Source organism: Myotis davidii, unplaced genomic scaffold (assembly GCF_000327345.1).
Source record: "Myotis davidii unplaced genomic scaffold, ASM32734v1 scaffold497, whole genome shotgun sequence".
NCBI lineage: Eukaryota > Metazoa > Chordata > Mammalia > Chiroptera > Vespertilionidae > Myotis > Myotis davidii.
This window is the reverse complement of record NW_006288434.1, coordinates 4773492-4789553: the sequence shown is the minus strand read 5'-3', so window position 1 is coordinate 4789553 and position 16062 is coordinate 4773492. Positions and strand designations below refer to the sequence as shown.

General features: G+C 36.7%; 1 protein-coding gene across 1 annotated transcript in view; it reads left to right on the top strand.

The window, feature by feature from the left end:
• VPS13B (vacuolar protein sorting 13 homolog B (yeast)) overlaps positions 1-16062 on the top strand; it is a 624807-nt gene that overhangs the window by 250864 nt on the left and 357881 nt on the right. Inside the window, exon 22 of the mRNA XM_006760303.2 lies at positions 5496-5730. Coding sequence (XP_006760366.1) covers positions 5496-5730 — 235 coding nt within the window. The remainder of the gene's footprint in view (positions 1-5495; positions 5731-16062) is intronic.

Here is a 16062-nt window from a genome sequence, read left to right as displayed (position 1 = left end):
AAGACTTAAATTGCATAAAGATATAAACAATATTTGTTTTTCAGTTGGAAATGGAACTTTCACACTTCATTGTAGTGGGTTTTATAGAACTGCATGGATTTTTGAACAATTTCGTAAAAAATACGAACTTGGTTTTAGGGCCTTTCCACAATAGATTAACATAAACTCAATTGTTCTTTACAGTTTTTCTTTATCTGCTGAGGCAAAGATCCTGTGTTTTATACTTCAAACACTACCTTTTTGTTCAAAAGCACATAATTGGTAGTGACATGCAGTTGACAAAATAAAATTCTCTGGCCTGGAATTCACTAATAAAGGAGAACATTGCTTTGGTGTTTGCCAAGATCAGCTCAGTTTTCCCCTATTTTACATTGAAGATAATGTTGCTGTCCCATGTCATTTCCTGGGTGTGTTTTCTGTACATTCTGAAGTCTTCTGAGTGTATAGTATAGTGTAATGGACTCTTTATTTTCTATACTAAGCATCATTGCCCCCCTCCCCTTTTTTTTGCTAGTAATGCTCTGTTATTCCTTCAGGGAACAACTTCCCACAGTTTGTATGATTTTTCTTCAAGTATCTAAGTATTTCAGGTACCACATAATCAGTTAAGGTAGACCAGTTGAATTTTTTCTCCCAGGAATTACATATAGACTATGACCCGTGATGCTGTAATCATACTGCATGATGCACTTGATATTCTCATGTCCATTGGACTTCCTGGCTTATCTCCAGGATTAAATAAGATCAGGCATTTCAGATTAGAGTCCCAGCAGTTCTCAACCTGTGGGTCGTGAACAATGAAAATACATCCTGCATATCAGATATTTACATTACAATTCATAACAGTAGCAAAATTACAGTTACGAAGTAGCAACAAAAATAATTTTATGGTTGGGGGTCACCACAACATGAGGAACTGTATTAAAGGGTCGTGGCATTAGGAAGGTTGAAAACCACTGGACCAATCAGTGGTTAATAATCTTAATTCTAAAAGTTAACTTTTTACTTATAAGGCTTAAAACTTTGCACACAGGACCTTATTTTTATTTATGCACATTGAGAAAGTAACAACAATTGCATGACAATTTATTAGCAGGAGGAAGTCTGGAATACAAATCTACGAGTCTCTTTATGTCATTCCCTGACAAATATAGGCAGAGTATGGAGATTCATAACACTCACTCTGGAAAAGAAGAAACCAGGGCTCACTTTTGAGGTTTTTAACTTACTGCCCTAAAAGAGTACATTTAGATTTCTACTACATATAACACACCCAGAGTATTTTCATAGTGTAGTGAGGATTTATAGAATAGCAAAACTATGATTTGGGTAATATTTGCATATTTGTTGTAGTACAAATGGAATGTTTGGGTCAACTCTGTGTACATAGTTCATTCACAAGCAACAGCATTTTAAAACAAAAGGACTGTGAACATCTTTAAGTCCCTGAGGCTAATATATTTTATGGATCTGGCTTGTAGTAGATATTTAGTATATGTTTATTGACTTTATTTCCTGAGCAAACATTTAGGTGGAACTTATTATGTTACATCTTTATGTCAATGCTGATTTCACTCCACTTACACATGAGAAGACTGAAGTCCTGGACAAGTTAAATAACTTGTCAAAGGTCCCAGGGTGGAGTTGAACCCATCTGTTGATAAGTCAATTTTTTAAATTGCCCTAAAAATTACCCTGGCCCAGTGGCTCAGTTGGTTGGAATGTTGTCTAATAGACCAAAAGGTTGTGAGTTCGATTTTTAGTCATTGCACGTACCTAGGTTGCGGGTTCATTCCTGGTCGAGATGCGTACATGAAGCAACCAGTTGATATTTCTCTGTCTCTGTCTGTCTGTCTGTCTGTCTGTCTCTCTCTCTCTCTCTCTCTCTCTCTCTTTCTTACTTCCTCTCTCTCTAAAAATCAATAAAAACATATCCTCCGGGGAAGGTTAATAAAATAAATTGCCCTACCAGGTTGTCTCTGTGGAATGAAATGATGAACATCATCAAACAGTTATTTTAATTAACATCTGTATCTGATGCTAACAAAAATAATTGTATTCATTTGTTTAATGTCTGGTATATGCTAGGCATTATAGTATGTACTAACACTGTAGAGTGAACAAATAGGCCATGTTTAGAATTATAGAGCTTGTGTTCTGGTGAAAATTCCAAGGCTATAAGTATTTAAAAATCCTATTATTTCAATTTTTTTTAAGTGCTGGAACTATGTCTTTTGTCTCTGTGTTCTCAACTTTCCAAATCAGTTCATGGTAAATATTAAAAAATTCTGAATAAAAAAAGAAAATGTGAGTGAAATCACACCCTGAAATGTTTCCTTATTTTTGTGTTTTTAAAAACTGTTTCCTGAAGAATGAAATAAGTTCATACAGAAAACGTTTCATTCTGTTAGAACTTTTGTAAAATATAATTATCACTAAAGTTTTAAGTTTTAAAGAAGGAGAAACATGTTATTTGGGGATAAGAAACAGGACCATTATTTAAAAGAGCAGATGATATGTAATAACATTTAGAGCATTTATATGTAAAGTGTCCTCTACATAGCCAATGGGCTAAATAAAATATTCAGATTAATATGTAAATGGAACCTACCTTAGCCTCTTCTTTTTACCTGAGTTGTATCACAGTATGGAACACACAAATTAGAAAAATCTAAGTTTACCAAACCTTACATATGGTGGTACACAATAGCATGGACCATGTAAACTTAGAACTTCCGAAAAAAAGTGCAGTTGTTTTATTTATTAAAATAAGAATACCGAGTAATTTCTACTTTATTGGTTTATCCTCGGGATATAATACTTAGATATGTAGCCCTTGGCCTAATAGGAATCAAAATAGAGGTGGTTCTACTTCAAGAATTTGTAATAATCCCTTCACTTTAACACATGAATGTGTTCAATATTGGGGAAAGAACACGTTGCTACCAAAACTGAAATAAGATCCTTGAAACAGAAAGGATGTTGCCATGGAAAAATGAAGTAACACTCAGTGCAGCTGTGATGCATTAATGAATAGGATATTTTTTTAAAAGATCATTTGTGTTTGGTGTGGCTCAGAGGGTCCCAACCAGATGGTTTCCATGAACATGATCTGACCCCCGGTTTGAGGACTTCTTACTGGCAGATTACTTCATTTTCTTTCCCTTGGATTGTCAGATCCTTACATTAATGCAAAATTTACTGCTGCAGATTTCTGTTCACTTACACAAATCATTCAACATTTTACATTAAAACCACAATTTTAGACATACAGTTTAACAGTTATTTTAAAAGTGTAAAAAGATTTATGTGATAGCTTTACTATATATAGCAGATATAGCATTAGAAGTTTGAGCAATTTGGATTTATGTATATGTTTTGGTTCTTATCATTAAAGAAATCCCCCAAACACACATTTTAGAAAGTTTATTTTTTTTGAGTTGTTATGTATCTTATGCTAATACGCTTGGTTCTGTATGCGTTGTTGAGGTTAGGTTTGATGAAATAATTTATTTCTGAATTAGTGGAATTTTAGAATATATTGATTTTGGAAACTTAGGCACAATTTAGATTTGTTTCTCAGGACTTACATGTATATATTTGTATATTGTGGCATATTAACATAAATGTCTCACATTATTAAAAGCAATTTTGAGCATAGCATTAATACCTACATGAAGTGTTAAATGCTGATTCTTCATAATTTGACCTTATAACCGCAATTTATATAGGAGAATATGCTCTCAATGTGCCATTTTAACTTGAGCAATTAAACATCAATAATGACTTATGTTAAATATTTAAAAACTTAAATGTAATGCATCTGAGATAATATACACTTTATTTCAGAAAAATATGTTGTAATCTTAAGTCAATTAAATACTTAACATATATACACTTAAATGATCTAAACTGCAAGGTAAAATTCCAGAACTAAAAAAATGAGCTTATACTCCATGAACCAATGTATTTTTTTGGGGGAAATTTTACTTATATTTTTTTCTTCACTGAATTCATCAGTTTGCCCATGTAAAGACTGTTGAAGCAAAGATGAGTTAAGTTTATTTATAAGACTGGCAAATTCTTTATTGTATCAAGGAATTCCACCTGTTACATATTGTTATGCTGTCACTAGGAATAGATTAGCTCCATCAGAAGTGATGTTTACTATATTCTTAGTTGTCATTCAGAAAATATAGTGTCTTTGCTAATGTGATTTGCTAGAATATCTAAGCATTTATCAAGGAAACAAATTTTATTTTTGTTATACTTTCTGATAATACCTTTATATACCAGGTACTTTATAAAAAACTAACTGGTCATATTTTTCATTTTAAAAATGATTCAAGTATGTTAGTCTGTTTGGGGAATTTACTAACCAGGTACAGAGTATTACTTTGTGAGAATCAATTGTGACTAGTAGACTTTAACCTACTTTGCATTTGAATTAAGAACTCATGATGAGATGAAGTCAGGTTTTGATTTGGGCTTGCAAGCCTAAGTAACTACAATGGGTATAGGGAAGCATGAAAATTTCACATGAAAGCAGTGTAGGTAATAATTTGAAGTATGGTAATAGCAAGGAAGGCACTCTGATTTTTAAGGCTTCTGAATTTTCTCCATAACCATGTATTTAATAAATGTGATTTAATATATTGAGCCTTGGTATGCATGTATATAAAAAGAGAAAAGTATGTGTTATAAACGTGTTCTGTTTTATTGTTTGCTTAGAGATATAATCTGAACATTTTAAACATTTGTTCTTATATTTTAATTTGTAAAGTAAAAAAGGAAGGACCAAATTCATGTAGAAATAACAGTTTGTGGGCTTTTTAAAAAAGTGTTTATAAATTATTTTAATTAAATTCATTGATTAATTAAATTATATAGATTTCAGATCTACAATTCCCCTCTGGCAATCACCATACTGTTGCCTGTGTCTGTGAAGATTTTGTTTTTGTTTTTGTTTTTGTTGCTTAGTCCTGTCACCTTTTTTACCCATTCCTGCATCCTCCCTCCCCTCTGACAGCTGGCAGTCTGTTCCCTGTCTATGAGCCTGTTTCTATTTTGTTTGTCAGTTTATTTTGTTCATTAGATTCCACATATGAGTGAAATCATATGGTCCTTGTCTTTCTCTGACTGGCAGTCAGAGAAAGTAGGAGCAATAAAATGCTAGTCAGTTCTAAGGACTTAACTGGTGTTAACAAAATCTAATGAACTGCAAAAGGAGGAGGATTTTCTCACCTTTTTTGCCAGCACATTTTCTAACTCAGTTATGTTTCTTGGAAAGAACTGTGGAAAGGCAGATATGTTTTCATCTCATGTCACTGTGCACTTTTGATCAAATTTATAGCAAAAAACAAATCCTTTAAGTATTGGACTTTTTCTTTTTTATTTGCTTTTGTTTTTTTCTGGTAAAGATACCATGTTTGAGGGTCTGTTTACTCCCATATTTAGTCTGATCCAAACATTTTAATTCTACTTTTCTCTTCTAGCTTGAAGTACAGTCTTGTTGTGTGTTCATTCCAAATGATAGCCTGCCTTCCCCAAGTACAATTGTATCTGGTGACATCCCTGGAACAGTAAGAAGTTGGTACCACGGACAAACCAGCATGCCAGGAACCCTTGTGCTCTGCTTGCCTCAACTAAAGATTATTAGTGCTGGCCACAAGTATATGGAGCCTCTGCAGGAGATTCCATTTGTCATCCCAAGACCCATCCTTGAAGAAGGTACATTTAAAGAAATTCTTTTTATGGTTGTTAACATTTTACTAGAGGTTCAGTGCATGGACTCATGCACCAGTGGGGTCCCTCAGCCTGGCCAGTGGGGATTGGGTTGAAACTGGCTCTCGGACATCCCCCGAGGGGTCCCAGATTGCGAGAGGGTGGCTCTCGGTGACGCACCCCGGAATCAGGGCTCCCTTCTCTCTGGTTCTGGGTGTGTCACCGGAGAACCATAGCTGCCAAGTCACTGCAGCTCTGCAGTTCCTGCGTTGAGTGTCTGCCCCCTGGTGGTCAGTGCTCATCATAGCTATCTGTTGGAGCATCTGCCCCCTGGTAGTCAGTGCACGTCATAGGTACCAGTCGGGTGGTTGGATGGCTGCTTAGGCTTTCATATGTATAGATATAGATAGTGATATTTTTATTTATTTATTTTTTTTAAATATGCTAGTGCACATGTAAGGCAGTCTCACTGAAAGATCTACATGAAAATAAACTAAGTGATCTACAAAATGATCTAAAAAGAAAGATTTACAAAGTAAATGAACATAACTAAGTGATGCTATTTATTGACATCCACACCTTTCAATCCTATACATATACTTATATATATGGATACAAATGGATTCTATGCACAAAAGATCATATGCAATATGGTGTAATCATTAAAGTGCTAAAGAGATAAAATTAACTTGAGAAGAAAGATGGTTTTAGATGTATGCATTAGGCAGGGGTCCTCAAACTTTTTAAACAGGGGGCCAGTTCACTGTCCCTCAGACCGTTGGAGGGCCAGACTATAGTTTAAAAAAAAACTATGAACAAATTCACACAGCGGCGGCAAAAACACCCGGCAGGCCGGATAAATGTTTTTGCTGGGCCCAATGTGGCCCACGGGTCGTAGTTTGAGGACCCCCGCATTAGGCTGAAATCAGACTGTTGACTTGGTTGATCTGTTTTTAAAAATTTAATTTAATTTAATTTTTCCCATCATGATTTATCTCCCCATATCCTCTTTTACCTCCACCCAGTCCCCTTCCCCCCACAATCACCACATTGTTGTCACTGTCTATGAGTTCTTTCTTTTTCCTTTATTGCCCAATCCCTCCATGCCCCCAGCTCCCCACTCCTACCCAAGAGCTATCAGCCTGCTCTTTATTTAATTTAAACCATGACTTGTGAATGTCTATGTTATAGCATATACATAATCAAATGAATATATTATTTGTATCAAGCATAATGTATTTCTCCATTTCTCATTTATTTAGGAAAAGGAGATAATTGTGTGATGGTTGGAGCCATGGCTCTTTCTTTAATAAATACTTGATTTGTGATATTGCAGTGTTTTCAGTGCAAATTCATACCCTTTTGAACTTTGACATATTGATCTCAAACAGTATATGAACCTGGAAAAGTTTTAAATCTCAAAGTAAATAATGTGAACCTATATTTTAACAACAAGGTTTAAATTTTTGACAGTGCTAAACAGGTCAACACCTTGTTCATATTATTAGGATGTAAGTGTATGAATACTGATATCATAAAGATTACTATACATACGTACTGTTTTTGAAAGTCAAATTCTGTGCAGCTCTGACTGTGACTTGATGTTAATTTCTCTCTCCTTTTCTTTGTATTGAAATTTTTATTGAAATCTAGTTTTCTCAGATTAGTCAGAATTAAGCATGATTTCAATGCCAGAAATTGAGGTTGATATTTAAGATTATTGAATTTGAATGCTATTATCATAGTTATAGAATTTTAGAGTCAGAAGGAAGTTCTTTAAAGTGTTTTTTTTTTTTTTTTTTTTGGCGTGTGTGTGACCTTTGTACCTTTGACTTGATGCAAGGATCATTTCCCTAGCATACTGAAATGTCATACCCATTCTTTGCCATTTGCTTTTGGTTATAGGGAATTCTTTATTATCACAACAGCTACTGTATATTATATCAAGGATATGCCAACCTCATAAAGTTAGTGGGGGAGTGCTTCCTCTTTTTTGTTTTTTGTTTTAACTCTGGAATAATTTTTGTAAGGTTAAAATGATTTGTTCCTTGATTTTTTGTTATTGTTAAAACTCCCTCATATGTGTATGACAACTTTTAAAGGTATAACTTGCATATTGTAAAAATTATTCCCTTTCATATATACACATATATATGATTAGATAATTTTTGCTGTATTTAGTAGATGATTTTTAATATATTTAGTTTTGTGCAACCATCACCACTATCAAATTTTAGAATGTCTGGTCTCATTTCTCCAGAAACAAATTGTTACACTATTGGCAGTTATTCTTCATTCCTCCTTCCCTCAGCCCCTGGCAACCACTAACCTTTCTGTAGCTATAAAGTTGCTCATTGTAGACATTTCATGTGAATGAAATCACGCAGTGTATTGTCTTTTGTGACAGGCTACTTTTACTTACATAATATTTTCAAGGTTGATTCATTTCATTTTATGGTTGAATTATAATCCATTTTATATATTTACCACATTTTCTCTATCCCTTCATCAGTTGATTGACATGTACGTTGTCTTCACTTTTTGGCTATTATGATTAATGATGCTATGATCATTCTTGTACATGTTTTTGTGTAGATCTATGTTTTAATTTCTATTAGATATGTGTACCTAGGAAAAGAATTGTTGGTTCATATGGTAAGTTTGTATCTATGTGTCTGTTCTGTTTTGTTCATTTATTTTGTTCTTTAAATCCACTTTGGGTATTTGGGTTCTTTTGTACCTCCATATACATTTTAGGATTGCTAATTATCTTTCTGTGAAAAATGCCATTAGATTTTTTATAGGAATTGCATTGAATATGTAGATTGCTTTGGGTAGTATAGACATTTTAACAATATTCTTCTAATCCATATGCATAGAATATCTTTCCATTTATTTTTGTCTTCTTCAGTTTAAGATGATAATTATAATGCAACCAGAACAAAAGTAAAATGGGATCATTTTATTTATGTCTTAAGCTTTCTCTATATTCTGAGGATTCCAAAAGAGACATAAATTTGTCTTCAGTAAGCCTTGACACAATGTTCATCCTTATTGATGAGAAAGTTACTTGGCCCAGCTTTTTGAAGAAAACTATTTGTTTTATATTCCTAAAACCTAGGATGGCTAGAGATGGTTCATCAACCATCTCTGTTTGCTGTATTGCTCACTCCTCTAGCCTTGTTCTGCTTCCTCATTTTCCCATCTGCCTCCATATCTGGCCCACTTATTTATCCAATATTTATTGTCTACCTTATGGCAGACACAGAGAGTACACATTTGAACCAGATATATATGGTGCCTGCTCTCTCATATTTTAAAGACTATTGAAAGGAATATGTAATAAATAAATTTAGTATCTTTTAAAAAAGATTGTTAGGATTAAATCAGATAATGTATGAACACTTTAAAAAGTATCTGTCACATGACAAGTGCTCAGTAAAAGCCATTGTAGTTTAAAAAAAATATATTTTTTTTACTGATTTCAAAGAGGAAGGGAGAGGGAGAAAGAGAAACAGCAATGATGAGAGAGAATCATTGATTAGGTGCCTCCTGCACACCCCCTACTGGGGATCGAGCTGACAACCCAGGCATGTGCCCTGACTAGGAATTGAACCGTGACCTCCTGGTTCATAGGCCCATGCTCAACCACTGAGCCATGCCAGCCAGGCCCATTGTAGTTTTTAATATCTAAATATGATTTCCAAATTCCATGTTTACTGCTGTCCAGACACATTATTCTTTCCTGGTCTCTTCAACTACTGTGTTCCTGAAACTGGGTGTGGAACCCTGTCTCTGAAGTAGAAATAAAATCCTTCACCTCTTTCAATTCCCTTATAATATTCACTCACATGAAGCATAGAATAGAGTTTACTGAAAATTTCATACTAAAGGCATAAGTGGTATTGGTACACCCCTATCAAACAATTTTTAAGTCTCTATTAGTCTCTCTCTCTCTCTCTTTATCTTTATTGTTGAAAGTATTACAGACGTTGCTGTTCCCCCCAATGAACCTTCTAGTCCATCCCGCCTCCCGTCCCAGGCCTTCACCACACTATTGTCTGTGTCCATGGATTATAGACACTTTTGTCCTTTAGAATTCTTAGCAGGTTTGCCATAAGAGGTTTCTCTTCCTGACCCTTCTTTCTCTTTTATCTCCTAAGGAACGGAAATTCAAATTCCTCTCTCTTTTTTGTCTATTTTAGTTATTTCAGCCTGAAATCTCTTCCATGGCTTTCTATCAATCTTTGGGTAAATTTAAAATCCTTAACATGACCCACAAGATCCTGTATCAGTTGGCCCTGCCCACCCTTACTTTTTCTCTCTCCCGCTGCTACCAGTTGCCCTCCTACACCCTCTGTAGCCTTTTCTGTGTTCTTCCAACAGCACAGCTCTGTCCTATCACAGGCATTATTATGTGCTAGGAATGTGCCGTCCTCATTGATCTCTTCTCCGGCTTCCTTCCTCTTCTCATCTTCAGGTTTCAGGGTATTTCACTAGTCAAGTCCCTCTCTTCTCTGCTCTCATTGTACCTGACGCTTAACTTTTACTACTCCTATCTGAATAATTTTTGTTCACCTTCTATGTCCCCTAATAAGATGAAAAGGGTAGGCAATATACCTGTTTTGTTCACTGTTCTATTCCTAAAATCTATCACAACCATGTTCCAAAATAAGAGCCCACTAAATAATTGTAGAGTTTGCTGTTCAGTAAATAGCATATTTAGCTAACTCTTTTGGTTACTATAGGAGAGAAAAAAAAAAAAAGAAAAGGTCAGCTTCTAACTTGTCTTCAGCTTCATGAGCAACGGAAAAGAATTCCTAGTCATTATGATTTGAAAAAAATTACCTACCATTGCAAAGGTGGTCTGTAGGATAAACAAGATGGATTCTCATAGATTTGAGACTTGGACTTCTAAAGTTCAAAACAAGGAACTATGTTGAAATGTGTCATCTGATTTCAATTGCCATGGGAAGGGAGAGATTATCTCTAATATACTCTAATATAGCTAGATTCAATCTGTGTAGAGTGTTTGGGTCAAAATCAACATCTTGGATTTCATTAGGGAGCACTTGCAGTAAGGCTTGCAGATGTAATTTGCTACATCCAGCTCACACCTCTGAGCAGATGGGTTTCTACACTGTGCCTAGCAGAGGTTTGTTTTTTCTTCTTTGAAAGATTTGCCTGTGACTTTAATAAAATATTTTGACAAATGGAATATTGAGATCATTTATAAATTAAAACTTTGCTGTTGTTGGATTTCGTGAATTTTAATAGAAACTGATGTGAAAATCGTTGAGCATCCATGAAAAATAAATTAAAACGTTGCTATGATTGGATTTAGTAAGTTTTAATAGAAACTGATGTGAAAATTGTTGAACACCTATGAAAAACATGAGGGCTGTTTTTTCGTGTAATTGTGGTTTACTTTAGTAGTTTATATGTGTTGTTCCATTTCAAATTCTTAAAAATATCATAGCTTGATAATTATATTTTCCACTTGTTCTGAAGGATCATGGTACACACACTATGGTAATAGTTTCTTTCCAGTTTTACTGAGTGTCTTTGACTTTAATCCTTAAACCATATGTAAATAGGATTCCTTAGGGGAAAGAGGGAGCTCAGAAAAGAGCTTCAGATTTCTCCTTGATGTTGTTTTTAAAATAGTTCTCTTGAAAACCATCATATATATGTTACAAATGAAATTAAGCTGTTGAATTGCCTAAATGTAGTTAATAGAATTGCGTTGAACAGAAGTTACTTGCTTCAAAGTGGTTCACGTCCAGCCTGCTCCTTCACTTGTTTAGCTGTAGATTATGAGACATTTAAAGACTGGAAAAGGAACTGTCTTTTATTTATTTCCTGTTAATCAGTTTTTCATTTTCTACCCCCCCCCCCTCCCCCCACACACACACACACACTTACTTTAAAAACAAAAACCAAAATGGCATACTCACCTGGCAGGGAGATACCATGATCATGAAGATGGTTTCCCCAGGGCGAGGCTTATTGGTTGCACTTCGAATGTGCTGACCCCTGTGATTTCCCCAAACGTGGGAAATTCAACGGCATGTTTGTGATAGTGGGGGCTGCATTGGCGCTCTCCTCTGGAAAAGAAAATGGCAGATCTGACATGCTATCATACGTTGGTTCATCACCTTTTGAAAATAAATGATATAATTTATATTGTCTTAAGATCTTAAAAATGTGTTTTTAAAATCTTAACAAGGTAATATGTTCTCATTAAAGGAAATTTATTTTTTATTGTGTTACAATTGACATTTAACATTGTGTAAGTTTAAGTTATAAAACATTGATTTGATACATTCGTATATTGCAGTGTGATCACCACTGTAGTGCTAGCTAACACTTCTATCTAGTCACACGTTTACTATTTCTTTTTCGTGCTGAGAACATTTAAGATCTAGCCAAGGGGTGGGCAAACTTTTTGACTCGAGGGCCATAATGGGTTCTTAAACTGGACCGGAGGGCCAGAACAAAAGCATGGATGGAGTGTTTGTGTGAACTAATATAAATTCAAAGTAAACATCATTACATAAAAGGGTATGGTCTTTTTTTTTTTTTTAGTTTTATTCATTTCAAATGGGCCGGATCGGGCCTGCGGGCCATAGTTTGCCCACGGCTGATCTAGCCCCTTAGCATCTTTGGCATATATAATACAGTGCTCTTGGCTTATTAGCTATGCTGTGCATTAGATCAGAACATATTCATCTTGAGTTACAAGTTTGCACCCTTTAACAAAACCTCCCCAATAATAATGCCAATTTAAGTTTAGAGTTGTCCATTCATTTAATTTGTTTAACTTATTGGAACATGTAGAGTTGTTCATAATATTGCTTCTAAATTCTTTGTAATTTTTATAGAGTAAAAGTAATATTTCTTCATTTATTTTTGATTTTGGCAACATGTGGGTTCTCTCCTTCTCTCTCTCCCTCTCTCTCTCTCTCTGAAGGTTGTCAGGTTGCTGATCTATTCATATAACCAACTTTTAATTTCACTGATTTTTTTTTCTATTTTCTGTTTCATTGCTTTCCGTTCTTATTTTTCTGTGTTCCTTTTTTTCTACTTAATTTGTTTTGGTTTCATCCTACATTTTCTGGTTTATTAAGGGGGGAAAATAGAGTTTATTTTTAAATTTAATTTCTGGGGTGACAATTGTTCACAAAACCAAACAGGTTTCAAGTATACAACTCAACAAAATTGTGTGCCCCTTGCCCAGAGCAATCTCTTTCCATCCCCAGTTTTCTCCCCTTTGCCCACATCTGCCTACCCCCAGCCCCTTTTTCCTCTGGCCTTCATCATAGTGTTGTCTGCGTCAACCTCCAAAACTCCGTCCCTGCTGACAGCTGCTTGTCCCGATATGCCAAGGTTGTGGGTTCAATCCTCAGTCCAGGCACATAGAGGAATCAACCAATGAATGCACAGATGAGTGTCTCTCCTTCTCTCTCTCCCTCTCTCTCTCTCTCTGAAGGTTGTCAGGTTGCTGATCTATTCATATAACCAACTTTTAATTTCACTGATTTTTTTTTCTATTTTCTGTTTCATTGCTTTCCGTTCTTATTTTTCTGTGTTCCTTTTTTTCTACTTAATTTGTTTTGGTTTCATCCTACATTTTCTGGTTTATTAAGGGGGGAAAATAGAGTTTATTTTTTAATTTAATTTCTGGGGTGACAATTGTTCACAAAACCAAACAGGTTTCAAGTATACAACTCAACAAAATTGTGTGCCCCTTGCCCAGAGCAATCTCTTTCCATCCCCAGTTTTCTCCCCTTTGCCCACATCTGCCTACCCCCAGCCCCTTTTTCCTCTGGCCTTCATCATAGTGTTGTCTGCGTCAACCTCCAAAACTCCGTCCCTGCTGACAGCTGTCAATCTATTTCATGTATCTGTGCCTTTGTTTCTATTTTGTTCATCACTTTATTTTGATTCCACATGTAATGATATGGTATTTGTCTTTCTCTGACTGGCTTATTTCACTTAGCACAATAATCTCCAGGTCCTTCCATGCTGTCGCAAAAGGTAAAATTTACTTCTTTTTTATGGCTAAGTAGTATTCCACTGTATAAATACACCACCATTTTAAAAAATGTTTTTATTGATTTTAGAGAGAGAAGAAGGGAAAGGGAGATATAGAAATATCGATGATCAGCTGCCTCTTGCACACTCCCCACTGGGGATTAAGCCTGCAACCCAGGAATGTGACTTGACCAGAAATCGAACTGGTAACCCCTCGGTGATTGGGAGCATGCTCAACCACCTGAGCCACACCAGCTGGGCCACATTTTTTTTATCCACTCATCTACTTGTGGGCACTTGAGCTGTTTCCAGATCTTAGCTATTGTAAATAATGCTGCTGTGAACATGGGTGTGCATATATTCTTTTTAATTGGTTGCCTTCCGTATGTGCCCTGACTGACTGGGAATCGAACCTGCAACCTTTTGTTTTAAGAAATGGTAAAGGGCCTTCTTTCAAATGCAGAAGAAATAGAAAAAGAGAGGAACATAGGTATAAGGAATAAGATGGCAATAAATAAGTATCTATCAATAATAACCTTATCCCTGGCTGTATGGCTCAGTTGGTTGGAGCGTCCACCTATGACCCAGTAGGTCGAGGTTCGATTCCTGGTTAGGGTATATGTAGGGGTTGCGGCTGGATCCCCAGTGTGGCGGCGGGGGTGCTGTAAGCAGCCGATCAATGATTCTTTCTCATCATTGATGTTTCTATCTCTCTCTCTCCCTCACCCTTCCTTTCTGAAATCAATAAAAATATATTTTTAAAAATTAAAAAAGAACAAACATGTTTGTTGTAACCAGTATTAATCTACCTGTCTGGAGCTACCACGCTATTCACTGTTTGTGGCTGTGTCTGTTAGGCCTGGGCGTGCATGGGAGGGGCCGTTCTGTGTAGAGCTGGGGGCAGATCTGTAAAAGGTCTGAGGCTCCCTGATGTCTTCCTCCATTTGTCACTACTTTGTCTCCTCACTGCGGGTGCCTGGTGTTCCTCCAGAGCCTTCCAAAGAAAGACTGTAGTGTGGGCCCAGGTAGGCCGCCACCCACAGACCCTTCCACAGTTTGGGAGCTCTGTAGTTGCTGATCAGTGTAAGGAGGACAGGGCTAGTGGATCCCCTATTTGGTGCTGTGGTCTGGCACTCAGTGAAGGGAAAATGTCCCCTACTCCAGAGCCATACCACTCAGTCTGCCAGTCTCCAACTCTTGCTCCCCTAGGAAGAGGGAACCACAGGTTCAGTCAGCTTTCCCCTGTGCAAGAGGAAGCTCTGCTGGGCAGAGCCACCGCGGCTTGGGAGGATATTTCGGAAGAGTCTCCCATTGGGAGTATTGCCCGTGGAGCCTGCAGCAGGGGGGGTCAAGCATTTTGTCCAGGTTCGAGACAACAGCCGCCTAAAGAGACATACTTCTGCTGTCCCAGCTTTGTGAAACTCTCCCTTCTTTCCGCCCACCCGTCTGGTTCCTGGACAGAAATCTCTTTAAGAGCCCTGCTCCAAAAGTCCCAGCTCCACCTGGAGCATCCAATCCTCCCATGGGACATAACTGAGCAGCCAGGACCCCAGGAGGGGAAGGGAAGGCCAAGTGATTCAACAGGTGGCGAGAAGGGCACGAGGTGTGTGTCAGAGGTGGGGACGACTGGCCCCTCTTCCACAGCTACACAGTTCAGTCACTGTCTGAGTCTCTGCCAAGAGCTTCTTCAGGAAAAGAGCTCCCAAAGCCCCTCAGGTGTGTAGCCAGCTCTGCTGCTATGCTGGAGACCCAGCCATTTTTACCTGTTTTTTTAGTCACCTTCCCCCCATCTCCCTCCCTCCCACAGCTGACTATGGGTCACTGAAACTGCGAAAAGAGAAACTACAGACAAGGGAAGGACTACTGTAGCTTTGGCTCAAATGAACTAAAATGACTACATGCACTGTGTTCTGCTAAGAAAAACGATGAAATCTATTTACTATCTGGGATCATAATGTTGCAATCATTTTCTGTCATTTTTGTTGTTGCAAATGTATATGGCTAAAATTTTTGGTAAGGGAATTGTGTCTTAAGCATGTGTTTGTTGTTATTGAAGTTTGAAAACATGTTGTTTATAAAATATTTATTCTATGAATAGTTTAATAAGGTTCAGTTATTCAGTATTTAAGGAAAACTAAAGTAACAATCAGGAAACAAAACCCCCGCAGCATTTAAAAAATACCCTATATATTCTTTTCTAAATTATAACCCATACTAGAGGCCTGGTGCATGAAATTCATGTCCCCCTCAGCCCAGAATGAGCCCTCTTGCAGTTCGGGAGACCTCAGGGAATGTCCAACT